This window comes from Echeneis naucrates, chromosome 16 (assembly GCF_900963305.1).
Source record: "Echeneis naucrates chromosome 16, fEcheNa1.1, whole genome shotgun sequence".
NCBI classification, from domain to species: Eukaryota; Metazoa; Chordata; class Actinopteri; order Carangiformes; family Echeneidae; genus Echeneis; species Echeneis naucrates.
This window is the reverse complement of record NC_042526.1, coordinates 5,246,709-5,261,728: the sequence shown is the minus strand read 5'-3', so window position 1 is coordinate 5,261,728 and position 15,020 is coordinate 5,246,709. Positions and strand designations below refer to the sequence as shown.

Below are 15,020 nucleotides of genomic sequence, written 5' to 3'. Positions count from 1 at the left end.
ATGTTGCTTTAGACATTTGCAAATAAAGACAGTCATGAGAGATTTAGAAGTGAGCTATCATGCTGAATAAACACCCTGTCCTCTTTGCACAAGGAAACCCAAACCTGCACTGCAGACCACTGAGTCCAATCCCAAGAATGACAAACGCTCAGCCATACATATTCTTACAGTTTTGTGGGTTCTCAGCATGGCAGCAAGGTATTAACAGTTGCAAGTTTCAACGTGAAGCTATTAATTTTAGCTATTAAAAAACGTCATAACTCTCTCTGGGCCGCTGTCCAGCTTGTTTATCTTGAAAGGCGAGAAGGCAGCTTGTCTTGATTGCTACACTCTTGACTCTTAATCTTTCACTCTTCGTGGCTATGGAAAACTTTCTGACAAGTTGAATTGATTTCAGTCGGTCTGAAATGACTTATAGGCCGTCATTAGATGTGCAGGAATGCAATTCCAGAGAATGACATGGATTATTAACTTCAGAGAGATTATGTTTCCGTGGGAATCCCATCAACGGTAAATAAAATGCTGTACCAAATTCCAATGAATGCCACTGAAATGTATCACTCTTGGCAAAGGGTTGAAGAAAAAACTAATCGACCTAACTCTGAAGCTCTGTCATGATGGCATGCTGGCTGCCATGGAGAATTTTTATCAAATGAGTGTGGTGGATAACATTTTTTTAATAAACATAAGAATGTAAACATATACAATGAATATACAGAATACCGATCCTAGTAGGTTCAAGTGATTGACACACAATTAACAACCATTTACCAGTGAGATATGACTACTGAGGCTGTACTTGTTCATGATGAATGCAGACCAAAAGGTTTCAATTGGCCGCAGACCCTCATTAAAACTTAATCCCTTTGAATTAGTAAATAGGAATCTGTGTAGTCAACCTTTTCACATTTTTGTCTTTAAGAACAGTGCCATCTGCTGTTAACAGAGGTAGAGTGGCGGGAACATACACACATGCACGCACTCGCACTGAGAATTATCCTGACTACAACACACTGCAATGCAGTATAAAACACCTGCACAAAGCTCATTTCAGCAGCAATGCCATTTGTCTTGAGGATTGGTTCGAGCCAAGTGCATGTCACTTCTCTCTGAAAGATCCAGCCCCTGAATATGAGAGTGCTAACTCATATGATGGCTGGACTGTGTGATCATCCATCATTGCAAGTTCATAAACATTCAACTGATGACATTTGATGTCCACAGAGACTTCATAAACGAAAATTTTAAATAAGAGGTGATGTTTTTCATATATATATATATATATATGTTTGGCCATGCTGTATTTAAATCCATGTGTATGGTAATTTTCATAGGGATAATAGCAAAAATATCACTGCTAGTGAGAGATGTCAATCAGGTCCAAAAGTGCCAGTCCTATTCCAACTTCTCACTACTTCAGTAAACATTTTTTTTCACATTCACATTATCTTCTTTGTAGGTAACATTTTCACTGCACACTAGCTGACTGAAAGAACGTCACTAAAGAAACAGACTGAACCTTCAAAGTGAAACTGGATTAACCTGCAGCTATTGAGGCTGATGTCATGAAACTCTGTCACTAGAAGTGTACCCTTGAAGCTTGAAATAATAATTGCAGAAGCTGCTGCGCATGGCATCCACTGATTCTCGTCCTTGGTCAGTAAAAAGTATCCATAATGTGAGAAGCTTTTAAAAGTGCACAAACAACAGGACTTGTTGACTGCCTGACAATATGCCTTCTCATTTAAAATCCCTTTTTCACCTTTGCTGGTGCTATAATGTCATCAAAATATCAGACTCCTAATTTCACCCATTTGTAATAAATGCACTTGGCAATGGCAATGGCAATTAGGTGCCACTTAAAGTAAAGCAAAATATAGTCGGTCAATGCTGTTGAAACAAACGTGCCTCTGCTTGTCTGAACGTTATGTGGACGAAATGTGGTGCACCTCTGTTATCCATCAGTGTTTTGAGGTGAGCGTTAGGGTGGAGGAGACACGGAAGATCTGAGGCAGCATGTTGCTCAACTGGTAGAACATTTCCTCAGAAATACTCTGTCAATACAAAGAAACAGGAATAGACAGGCAGGATTAGTGAGCAACAAGTAACGGAGATTTAGCAGACACCTATGTACACCTATGATAACAATGAAAGTAAACCATTTAAACTTTTTTTTCACGTGCCCATGAACCCAAAAACTTATCTAGGTTGTGTGTGTACAGCCAGGTGTTAGCAGCACCTTCAGTTTTCCTGAGGGAACAGAATTCATGATGCTGAACTTATGTTAGCTTGGGCATCTGCGGCATTTTGAAAAGGAAACATGTCATTCCACCCGTTAAATAAGAATGTTAAGTATTAATCTTAAAGCGGAAAGAAAGTCACACACCATCACACACAAAGCCACAGTATATATTTAGCCCCCATGTCTAGTTGAGGTGTCGAATGCTATTTTGAATGGTGTTTGAGCATGTAGCTGACAGCCAATAGAGTCACAGTCCTTTGATTCTGCTGCTGCTTTTGCCACCTTAAACTGTCAACATGAAATCATGCCATAGGCTCTGCTTCCACCCTGACAAACTAAATACACTACAGGTATCCAACCTTCAGCTAAACCAATAATATAGGACCATAGAACGTACAATACTGAGGTCACAATTACATGCAAACATGACAACCTAAATATTTCTCTCCTTTCACTTGTAGAGCGATATCAGCTTATTTACATTATGCATTGCAGCATTGGAAAGCTACACGTTGATCCCATTGCTCATCACACATTTATATGGATGAGTCTCCGAGCACTCTTTTATTACAGCAATAAAAGCAAGTCAATAGAACCAAAAGCTGTATAATCTATGATTTATCGTATGCTTTCCCCGCAGTCTTGCTTCCCTGTTGCCATCCCACAGTATGCACTGTTTGACCAGGTGTGCCTTTTGTGATGTTTTATCCATGTGAGTCCTTGGATATACATTTCTATTGAATTGGATATTGTGTGTCACCTCAGCTACAAGACGTTAAAACCATAAAAGTATAGGCAGTGGATTCTGTTCTCACCTTTGGCACAAGAAACTGAACTGTGCGTGATATACCTCCATCCCAAGAGGCCATCTCCATCATGAACCCTACAAATGAGACAGTTTGGAAATAAAAATCTTTCTTTATCAATTTCCAAGTGTAATGGGTAGGAATGTTTTATAAAGTGCTAATGTATAATCAGCTAATTTTGTGAAACCATTTTCTTTTTACTTCTTTTGTCGACTTTTTTGGGTCATTTTCAACTGAGAGATTAGCATTGTAAAAGCACATTTCATTTTTGCTCAGCATTACACTGTGGTATATTTACAGACATGTTCATCTATTAGAAAAAGAATTTCAGCTTTTAAAAAATAGCAATCTACAGTTTCTGGCTTTGAGAAAATGAACACACAACACAACAGTCTATAAACAATCTTCTAAAGAACAAATTAACATAACCTAATTTCAAACTCTACTGTCACCTTTGACACATTTGAATACCAGCTCAGCTCGCTTAAGACACCATGGTATGGTCATCTCCTGCAGAGAGAGAAAAAGAGAGGTAAAACAATGAACACATCAGTATGTCAATGCAAAGACTGATTCGGGATAAGAGGCTAATTTGTTTTTTTTAAAACACGGTTACCCTTTATAGATAAGGTTAATCGGAAAAGAAAGAAAGGCAGTGCTATCATTATTTCTATTTTTACTTTACACCTCAGTCAGAGTTTCTGTGCTCATCAGTATAGTTTTTCTTTTTTCACATCCACATTACTCTCATAAGGCGTTTTTTGCTGAATAATGCTGACAGTTAAAATTGTGACACATTAAAGAAAATACATCACAACTTGCTGTGTCAACCTGCATAGAGTCTTGCGCAGGTATGTCAATGAGACACTGTACATATTACACATTAAGTAGGACAAAGGCAAAGTCTCCTGTCAGGAGATCGGGTCAACACTCAAAGAAGACTAAGGTTTAATAGATCAAAATTGGCATGTTTCTCCTTTTTCTTCTCATCTACCATCTGTCTCCAGGCTGTTGGTTTCAGGCTGTTTTTCATCCATGCAGTTCTGCTTTGCTCACAGTGTGTGTTTTGGTGAGGGGGGGGTTTAACTTTGGACATTAAAGACGTAGCCTTTGCCATACACTCATATACAGCTGTTGATCTGCCAGAAAATGTATTACTCCCATCCCAAGTCAGAAAACTGTATTTATGAGATGGAGGGAAGGATGTTAATGAGCCCTAATATTATCCTGCCCTGATTGTGTCATCTGTTATGGGGTCTAACCCCAGGATAAACCACATTGGTTTGAGCAATGGCTATTTGATGACTAAAGCAATTCAGGCAAGGAAAGACATTTCATACAACAAGAAACAAAGTGTTTTCAATTATCTCTGTGCAAAGGTTTAGACATATATTCTCATGTCACTGAGCAACTCCTGTGTTCATTTCCCTGAAACTCTACATTATATCAAAGGGAAAAAAAATAACTAAAAATAAAACTAGGAAGAACAACCCTGTTTTATTTTGATTGCTTTCTGTACTTCATTTCATGTGGACAAACTGTGCCAGTTGTTTTGATGCCAAAACACAAGAATAGACTTGTATAAACAGGAAAACATCTCCAGTAAAAAGAAAATGAGACAGAAAAAAGGAGGACACATGGAAAGTTTGGATGTGAAACCAGAAGCTATCAATTAAAGTTCCTCTGGTTCCCGAGGCTTCAAACCTTAGAAGACTTTGGTTATGTAAACAAAGACTCTTGATTAGACATGAGAAGAAAAATTGCACTGGGCATGTTGGAGCATGAGTGCACTCCTGACAGCAGCTTGGTGAGAATTTACTTGTCATTTCATGAGATTCTTGGTTTATAATGATTTAATTTTCATTTAGTTAAGAGCTTACGAACAAGCATCCATTTACATTGAAAGATAATACTGGTTACATTCATTTTCAAGAGGAAATAAAAAAAATTCTATATGATATTATAGGATTACAATCCATCCACACATCCACTCTGCTTACTTCATTCACTAAAAGCTTTCTCTGTGCACTCTTGCTTGGACAGCCGCTGCATACACTCTGAGGCACACAGTGAGGTACTAAGTAAACAGACACATTTATGACTCTCTGCTCAGCCCTTCTTGTTTTAAACTTGGGAAGTGTTAAGCTGTGGACTGAATCCACAGCCAGAGCCTGATGCTGTGCAACTGAGGATGAAGTGCATAAACAAGCAGAAAGAATGAAAGAGAGGACAAGAATATTAGAAAAACAATTCTTAACAGGTTACTGATGAAGGTTTCCGAGCTTTATCTGTCCTCCTGAGGTTTTCTTGAATAACACTCAACCCACATTAGATCATGTCGTAGCCAGTGCATGCAGTATTTTTAGATGGATACCCCAAAGTAAAATTTCACTCACTAATTAATTGGACAGTTGATATCATTCAACTTCATAGGGAAAATGGGAAGAGAATTATATGCGGCAAGAGCACCAATCTGTGCTCAACCACCAAGCCAGTTATTCCTCCACTTCCCTGATGTGCTCAATTACCACTATTCAATTACTTTTACAGACTTTTCACTGTTTATCCATTATGATTATTACGGCTGCACCTTTCTTTCACTACTTCAGCTGTTGTTTTTCTTTTTTTCATTTGGCTTAATCTATTTTAAATGTGTATCCATTTCTCTTTGGAAACTATTAAAGTAAGATTACACCAGATTTCTGAAATTATAAAATTATGAAATTATGCCTTACTTTTGATTAAGTTTAGTTGGTTATTTAATTTTGTTGGGCTCCTCTATCTACCAATGGTCAGGAATCACTGCTACATATCCAGAATACCCCAAAAAGTAATTTAGACCTTAGCTCTGGTAAGGGTTCACTGAAACCAATAGGATCACAAGCTGTTTGGCAGTCATGCTTATACTGTAACCCCATCTGAATCTGCTAAAGGCAAGTGTTTGGTAGCCAAGCAATTGTTCTGTCCAATTCAAATACTGCCATTTTGTTACTTCTGCATTTTCTCACTGAAAATGAACCATGTGGAAAATTCATTAGAATTTTTTGAGCATTGAGCAAAGATGGTTTGACTTGTTCGCCTAGAGTTTGGGTGGGGGCTGAAATGGGACTGTGGGGGCTAATGTCATGGTTGTTTAGCCAAGAAGTGACAGATAAGTAATGTGCAAATCACAGAACATCAATCCGTTCACAGTACTCCCAGCTATTCTCTTACCTCTGACATGTCGTGGACCAGCAGCAGGGGCACAGTGATGGTGGTAACATCATGCGTACAGCACACCTTCAAGATGTTCCGCAAGCCCATTATTGCAGGGTCCCGTGCTGTAATGTTCCCTGAACGGACATTGTCGTCCACGCACAGGTGGAAAACGACATGGACCTCTGACAGGTTGGAATGCCTTGAGATGTAAAACTCACCTTGAGTTAAAAAAAAAAAAAAAAAAAAGCAGAGAAAATAAAAGATGGGCATAAAAAAAAATATATATATACACAATTATTATGATCTGGATACTGTGGAATCAATAATTCATTTATTTGCAGAGATGAACTATATTTTGATTATGATTACCTGGTAATATGTTAGAGGGATTTCTTTCAACATTTTTGCTCTTATCATCACTTCCATTCCTTGGAACTTCTGTAAGGACATAGAATTAAAATTACAACCATGCACAAGTGAAACAAGTGAATTCAATCACTTGAAGAAAATGTCTAATACGGATGTTAAATCACAAGAGCAGCTGGCCTTTTCTCGAAATTCTTGTAGGTTAGCCAGATTATTTCTATACAAACTGTGTTATGCGGTGATAAAGATCTGGACACAGTTTTTCCCTCAGCACACTAGCAATGATGTAAAGGGTCATCTATTTCCTGGCTGTTTAATCCCCATCTCATACTGCTGGTATGTCAGGGACATTCTTCAACAATTAAAAGCCTTGCAGCGACAAAAAAAAACATGTAACTTTCATATTTATAGTGTCAAGATTAAGTTCCTCCTTATTGCGAAAAAAAGCAAATCAGGTTAATTAGAGCTCAACCTCAGAGTATAACTGGTATATTGGTATATATTGGTACAGGTAGAGTAAAAAACAATGATATGATATAAGTTGTATAATGTTTGTCTGCAGTGCAGTGAAACAAGGCCACGAATAACAAAATTACTTAAATACATTATACTGCATAGTTGGCTGAAAAGGTATCCTGGCTGCCTAGAATAATAAATTTAATTCAGTCGTGTTTACCCAAGTCGCTCACAACCCTTTTAATTTTCTGGTGAAATCAGGACATCCAGGATAAGAGCGCTGAGATCCTAAGCCTTCCAAAATTTGTCGCTCTCCTTTCACTAATCCTCCTCATTGCTATGTGCACATTACAACTGTTACAATGAGAAAGTTCAGTTCCAAGTCTAACCAGGTTGGTCTTTCTGCTTGCTGCTCCGCTGGGCTCTGGCATAAAGCACCACCTGCTGCACCTCCTCTAGCTGCTCCTCCAGACAGGGAAAGTGGAAGTCTGTACACTCCTTTGCCACAGTTGCAAAGTCTGGACGTCAGCACAAAAGAAGCCAAGAAGTAAATCACGCATGAAAAAGCCTCACGTTTGGGACTTAATGTCTATTCCAATTTGTTAAAATTTAGGGAGCTTATTTCCATGCCTTGCCTCTAAACTTACTTCAAAATAATCTATTCATACTTAAAGCTGAATGAAGGGCATAATCTTTGAGGAAAATAATTCGGTAAGTGTGTCTAAATCCCACTAAAGGTAACTACAGTAAAATAGCACCAAAATATTAGTGTTTTATTTTCATCCCATCCCCTGACCTCTCTTGATGCCACTGTAGGAGTTGACCCTGTTGTCAACCAGCAGCACCAGACCACAGAGTGATGAGGAATACAGCGAAAGCGCCGTCTGCAGCCGCCGCAGCTTGGCTCCACCGCTGCCATGTCGCCGGTGTTTACAAAAATCCAGAACGTCTGCCCGGACCAGCCGAAGGTTGTGCATCGTCTTCAGTTGTGCTCCTGGTTAAGAAAATTGTACAAACACGAAGAAATTATAGCTTTGGTAAGAATAGCAGAAATTTGGGCCATCAGAAGATCACAATATTATGTTTGAATGCTGGTGGGGAAGGGAATGGCTAAGTTCAATACCTAAGTGTATGGTGAAGCTCTCCTCCAGCTGAGGCTGCTCCTCAAACATCCTAGCCCCAGAATCTGCAAGCTCTGAAAGCTGGTTGGGCTGCATCTTAATCTCTTCACTGGAAACCAATCGGGAAAGGCCGTTATCAAATACAGAATAAACAGCAGAACAAATGTGTTAATCAGGGTCACAACATCTTTGAGAAAGAACAGAAATAGGTACATAACCGTTCATTCCAGGAAAAAACTGAAAATAAATGCATTCTACACTGTTCAGAGTGTGGATGTAGAAATATTGAGTTCCGCCTACAGGATAATTTTATTCATTATAAACAAAATAAAATAATGCAGGGTCAGCATGTCAGAGGGGCTGTTAGCATGCAGGTCCTAGTGACTTCACTGTTTTGATGGAAGAGCTGATAAAAGCAGAGGGAGAGGGCAAGACCTGTATTGAAACAAGAACTCAATAGGACTTCATCAGTCCAATTAAAATTAACCCCTATTCGATGCTGTTGCACTTCTTTTCTCAAGATGCCAGCAAAACATTGGTGCTTGACCTCTTTTAATCACTTCAATTAGCATGTAAATGTAGCCAGTCCTGAAAGCCAGCAAAGATGTTGTGTTGTGGATTAGAATTGCATCTGTGGAGATCATGTTAGTGTGGGCTTTATAGATCCAGATGGAAAATGGTCTTTCCCATTAAGAAGGATATTTCAGTATGTTTTCATTAAGTTGTTGTCATTTTTAAATCAAAACATTTTTTCTGATTCTACTACTCAGCTGTGTCTCAGCTTGTCTGTTTAGGTTTGCCTTTTGTTCAGTCTTAGTTTTGTTATCACCTTGCTTCTGCAAATAATCACTGTACAAATAATAATAAGATGAGACTTCACTCTCAAAGCACAGACAAGCCCAAGAATCTTTGCCAAAAGCTCACTGCTGGTGGATAAAGACTCACTTGCTACCTTTTGACAACACTCCTCGGAGCTGCTTCGTCTACAGATTTGTGTCAGGAATGCAGAATTTTTTTCCTAGCTAAAAAGACGTTCCACCTGACTTCAGCATTCATTATCTTAAATCAACAGCTCGGATTTAAAAGACAGAGTGTGATTGTCATTGACCTGAAAAAGCCTGTTCAGACGCGTATGGGTGTGAAATATAAAGTAAGCCTGAAGACGTGTAGATTGTGTATACATTCAAAGATTATTTGTAGAGGCAGGTTCAACATGTTAACAAGATCTTTTTATGGGAGTAAACACAAAAACATGCAGACAAACTCACCTAATTTTGCTGCTGTTGTTGGATTTCTGTAAGTCCTGGTGCAGTTTGATGACCCACTCCTGGTACTCCTGCTTTTGAATGCAGGTAACTTGCTTTAGCTCACTGGCCCACTTGTTTTCCAGCACCTATTTAAAGAGACCATGAAAAACACTTTACAATGACAGGAAAACACAATGTATTATTAAGAAATTGGCCAAGTCAAATCTGAACCTGTCCATAGTTCACCTGCTTCTAACGCAAACCACGGAGCTCTCTGACTATTTTTTGTACCTGCTGTGCGTCAAAGTGCTGAGAAGCTACTGCATTTACATCCTGGTCACTCAAAGTGTTCCCCAGCTCATGCATCACCTTGTCCATTTCAGCTGCTTGTCTGTCAGACAGAAAAATGTTAGGCAGGAAATTAAATGGAAAGTGGAAAAAGGTGTAAACTGACAGAAAGATCAAGAAACATCTCAGAACACACTAGTATCCATAAATGGCAACCTGCCATGGTATATTATAGGATATTGTTGCCCGCGACCTGTTTGTTTCTATTCAAATTCATCAGCTCACACTCTTGCCAATTTGTCTGAAAGCTTTAAAACTGTTTGAAACCTGTTGGGTCAAACTCTGGAGCGGTATATACAAATGTAAATAAAGAACAGCTCCTCCGAGCAAACTCGGTGCAGTTTGTTATCAATGTGATAGCAAAGCAGACCAACTTCAAGTTTTTCCAAGAACAGATACAAGATTTTAGAAAAGAACACTGAACTACTATTCAGTCACATGTGTCGGACTCAATCTATTTCAATTCATGCAAATAGAGAGAACAAAATAAAAACGTGAAATATAGCAACCATACCGTAGCCAATAAGTAAAAAATTGTGAATCAATTGAATATACAAAGATTTCAGTGGGTGATCCCGAATACCAACCTCTCCTGAAGCTTCTTAATTTCCATGTCTCTCTCACTGATGAGCTCAGAGATGCTAACAAAGTAGTTGTGTTCCAGGTTGAGTAGAGTATCTGAGGCAGGGGAGTGGATGAGCTCATGGTAAACATCAGCAAAGTCCTCATCCCAACTGGGTTCTTCAGGCCGAGCATGTTCCAGTGTTGTCTGTGATGGAGGGGGCACAATGACTAATATGAAAGGTGACAACAATGTTGTTATTATATATAGAAGGCAACAAAAATAAAACAAACACATTATCAAGTTTCATTGAGCTGCTGCAAACACTATGAGTTAAAGAGTGACCAACAGGAAGCTGACTATGGAAAAGAGGGAAATGACAAATGTGCAACATGTTCCAAGCAAGACAAAAAGAGGAAGGCAAAAAGCAAAAGAAATACATTTCAAGGGGTTTTTGCAATAAGCCCTTACAGTTGATGGTCCACATCTAGAAAAGCAAGCAGTATTCAGAATCCGAGGCTCCTCTATTTATACAGCCTCAGGAATCTTCGGGCCACAAACATGATGGACACTGGAAAGCTTCCATGTGTATTTCTGTGTGACTGCAGTAAAACCCTGAGAGGTGGCCAGTCTTACGTGTCATTAATGTCCAAGTGCAATGGCTCTAAGCGGCTTCGCAACATGAGCTGTGAAAGCCACTATCTTTTTACCAATATCTGTGCAAGTAGCAGCAGTGTCAGGATGGTTTGGTTTAGAAGCTAATAAACCTATTTAACATGAAAGAAGAGACATTCACATAAAAAAATGCATGAGTGAGCAGACTGCGCTTAATTTAATTAGAAAACCGCAAGGGCCACTGAACATCTCACTAGACAGTTTCTTCTGCATTGATCCCTAATATAAAAGTGATGACTCTAATCTCTAAACCCACCACAACATATTGGATCTCTGAGGTGAAATGCATCAAAATGTAACAGAAACATTAAAGGCAGAACGTGAGATTATGTAATGAAGGTTTTTCGTCAGGACTTGCAGAGGTACCAGTCTACTTCTGTTTAAGTTAATGACCCATGTCTACCCTGAAGTTAGCAAGGGAGTTCAAGGACACTTCTGAAACACTCAAAAACATGGAGTAGTAGATATACGATCGGGGTTCAACAGCCAGTGAAGCATGCTGCCCACAATACTAACATACACTCACAAAAATATCTGCCTACACAATTCTACATATTCATATATTAAATCAGTGCTTCTCAAATAGTGGGGCGCGCGGTGCGATGCCAGGGGGACGTGTGGGACCCTGCGGAACATGCTTTTTTGCCGTACTAGAATAAAGTGTGATCTATTTTCCTTTCTTTTTTTGTTTTCTTTAATGATAATAAGAATAAAATGTTATACAGAGGATGTACTTATGACAAATTTATAGACAAATTACACTATTTATAGTCACGGTGGAGAGTGGGGGGTGGGGGGAGTGTGAAATATTTTCTTCTTCCTGGGGGGGCATAACAGAAAATAATTGCGAAGCGCTGTATTAAATCAAGTAACGTTACTTTCTTTTATTAATTACAAAAGGTATCATACTGATGTACCACAGAATTATAACACAAACTGCATGCAAGCTGAAAGGTTCATGCACTTGATAAGCACAAGGGAAGTGTAAAGACTTAAATATTATATGGATTCAAATATGTTTTTATTGACAATGAACATGAATCATATTTTCTCTTTATGAAAAGTATTTCTAAAAAGAAATTCAAATTTAGCATGTCATGTTCACACATCAATCACAGGAGCACTACATACATAATTTTGAATAAAAGGCAACTTTCATCACCCAGTTGATGAAAAACACATTGTGTTGATGGCATTAGTCTCCAAATTACATCTCATTAAAGTGCTATATACTTATGTCCTCAACAGCCACAACTGAAATTGAAACAAAAGTGAATACAACTAAGGGTATAGCAAATGAATGGCCATTGCACCAACTGAGGTTAGTTTTCAGGTTCAATAACATAATAAAAAGTGCAATCACCTCCACATAAGACCTGGTCCATGCACTGGTGAGCTGGTTCACATCTAGATCTCCTGTGGTGAGTCTCTGCAGGGCAAGCTCTGCCTCTCTGTCATAATCCAGGATGGTCTCATTCTCAATGAAATTGGAAAGCGAAGATTTTAACTCTATAGATAGAGATGCATACACAGCAAAAACCAGTCATTTACAAAATGTTCTCATTGCTGTGCAAGCCAAGTAGTACCCTGCAAAATCAATAGTTTGGATATATTCCAATCGATTTCACACTAACAGCATTCATAGCTGCAATGCTGTTTCTTTCCAAAGGAGAAGAAAGGTGAAACAGTGTAGATATGGATTAGAGAAAGATGCAGCCCTGATGATATTGTTGAAAAAAGAGGGTCCTGCAGAAGTGAAAAAAATAAAATAAAATACTGATTTTGATGATATTGTTGCTCTGTGTTTTTGTACAATGCTGTGTAAAATGTGGTTTTTGGAATGTGAACCTTGTCAATGGGCGATGTTACATTTGTAGTTTAAAAAATATAGCATGCAAAAAGCCTTAGAAGATTTTTCACTTCATTAATTTTAAAGTTTCATTTCGATACATTATATGCTGTGTATTGCATTACAGGTTATAGGGAATACGTGGCAAGCTCCCCCAAACAATTGATTATCATGTATGAATCGTCACTGGCTACTGTGAGTGTTAGGGTCATGGTTAGAGCTAAGGTCTACCAATATTAGTCAACGAGAGCAAATAACAGACATTTTTAAGCATGCACAGCAATCTCACCATTTTCAATATAGCAGGGTATTTTATGCAGCAGCATTAGGCGTCCATGAAGGTCACTGATGTTCTCTTGAACAGGGAATTTCAGGGGCACTTTTAGCACACAGTTGTGTTTTCCTGCCTTGAACTCAAACACAAACTCCTTCTCAGTAGCACTGCCCACTTTGACTTTGCTCTTCTTCATGATCACACCTGGAAAATAGAGGAAAATGATTTAATATGTATTTCATCTGTGGGTTTTGCCTACAATTCCCTATTTGAACAAATATGAACGGGTTAATATTTATAAAGAAGGTTAAATATATATTGAAACAATATATAATCTAATAAAAATAACGAGGCCTTCGCTAACATCAACGTGACAACATCACCTCATCACTGTCATAACGTCAGATTTACGAAATTATCTGCAATAACCGATTGACATGACAAGAAAAAATGATGTTTAATATATTCCCACAGTCTCTGTCTGATGTGTTTTTCCTTCCGCTAAAATCAACTAATTGATTAAATGTTGCAATAGCTACTCCGTGTCAGCTTCGCTTAGCCTGTTTGCGGCTACAGAGAGTTAGCTCCTCGTTAGCCAGCAGCGTAGTAAACGTTGAGGAACCAGTAGAGAGACAAAGATATGCATACAAACAAATGTTTTTCCGTATTCGTGTTGAGATGACTATGGGGTTTTTGTTTGTTACGACTCTAATGTGAGGGCGACGTACCTGAGTATGAATGAGCGGTATTTCCGGTTGTTAGTCCAGGCTAATGTTTGGTTCGGTCAGCTGACCGAGTGTAGCAGCAAACAGCACTTTCGTCTACTTTGTGGGTTTTGTCATGTTTTCAATTGTGTACAGTAATTCAATAATTTTATCTGCGAATATTGTATCTGTTGAAGAGATTGTGTTTTTTTTATTCGGATATTTTTTTATACCGCAGATTTAAAGAGTGACGAATCTACCGATGCAGAAGTTTAATTTATGAGAGTAGTTTGCTTGAGCAATGCCTCCCCCTGCTGGTCTCATGTGGTGTGACGATGGACTGTCTGAATGGCACTTCTTATTTCGATGTTTTCACTTTTTAGTTCTGTGTATATTTCTCATCATGACAATATGTGATCTTCAAAATATCAGGTAAGGAGCCACTGACGACAAAGTATTGTCCTGTTGATAGTAAAATCCAGAAAATAGTCTATTTAGAATGGATCCCTATGAAAGCAGTCTAGATGTAATGCTATAATGCATAACTTCAGTTGCAAGTAATAAGTGTATAATGTTATAAGTAAATAAATAAATGGGTGTATGGACCATCACCATATTGTATTTTCTTTTACACCTGTATAGCCGTGATAAGTTAAGTGATCAAGCAAACGACTGTTAATGTGTAGTTCCTCATTCCATCATGTCTCAACAAGTTAATTCAAAACAAATCAGGAACAGGTTTCCAAAATAGCTTCAATGATATTTGATCAATCATTATTTGTTCATTCCTAGCTAAAGATTTAAGAAGTGATATAATGATATTGCATTCATTGCCTCTATTAATGCATCCCAACAGATGGATGTGATCATTAATATATGGTTTCAATGACATTAATTGATATCCTTGTTTGTAAACCTTATGTCTCTAATTTGTTGATGATAAACTTACCGTGGTATGATTAATTAATGAATAACCACTCTGTAACAATCGTTCTTATTTATCACTTATCTGACCAAAGCTCAACAAATAAAACTTTCCAATTAAACCACACCAGAGCAATATTGCATCACTTATTGGTTTCTGTATTTATTCATTAATATTATGAGTAAAAACACAAAGTTTAGTAAAATGTCCTGGCTACAAAATCACCTGTAATTTTTTTTTAAACTCA

The 15,020-nt window shown here is 38.2% G+C and overlaps 1 protein-coding gene across 3 annotated transcripts; it reads right to left on the bottom strand.

The window, feature by feature from the left end:
• Nucleotides 1–657: 657 nt before the first annotated feature.
• Nucleotides 658–13,932, bottom strand: ferry3 (FERRY endosomal RAB5 effector complex subunit 3). Of its 3 annotated transcripts, none has more exons than XM_029523861.1 (14): nt 13,873–13,932; nt 13,160–13,348; nt 12,385–12,530; nt 10,372–10,553; nt 9,728–9,827; nt 9,458–9,582; nt 8,192–8,298; nt 7,865–8,062; nt 7,458–7,586; nt 6,616–6,684; nt 6,262–6,464; nt 3,501–3,558; nt 3,058–3,125; nt 658–2,054 (listed from the first exon to the last, which is right to left on the bottom strand). In XM_029523861.1, the coding sequence occupies exons 2-14, from the start codon at nt 13,338–13,340 to the stop codon at nt 1,962–1,964; spliced, it is 1,659 nt and encodes a 552-aa protein (XP_029379721.1). In that variant the 5' UTR covers nt 13,341–13,348; nt 13,873–13,932; the 3' UTR covers nt 658–1,961. The 3 variants fall into 3 exon arrangements, with proteins under 3 accessions (XP_029379721.1, XP_029379723.1, XP_029379722.1); XM_029523863.1 differs by having other exon boundaries at nt 6,616–6,681; XM_029523862.1 differs by lacking the exon at nt 13,873–13,932 and adding an exon at nt 13,793–13,814.
• Nucleotides 13,933–15,020: the final 1,088 nt, after the last annotated feature.

Bases quoted from the DNA above. Each gene is read 5' to 3' on its own strand.
- ferry3 (XM_029523861.1), bottom strand. From the start codon at position 13,340: ATGAAGAAGAGCAAAGTCAAAGTGGGCAGTGCTACTGAGAAGGAGTTT. The intron at 10,554-12,384 runs GTGATTGCACTT...CCTCCATCACAG, and splicing joins GGACCAGGTCTTATGTGGAG to ACAACACTGGAACATGCTCG. The intron at 8,063-8,191 runs GTATTGAACTTA...TTTCTTAACCAG, and splicing joins GAGCTTCACCATACACTTAG to GAGCACAACTGAAGACGATG.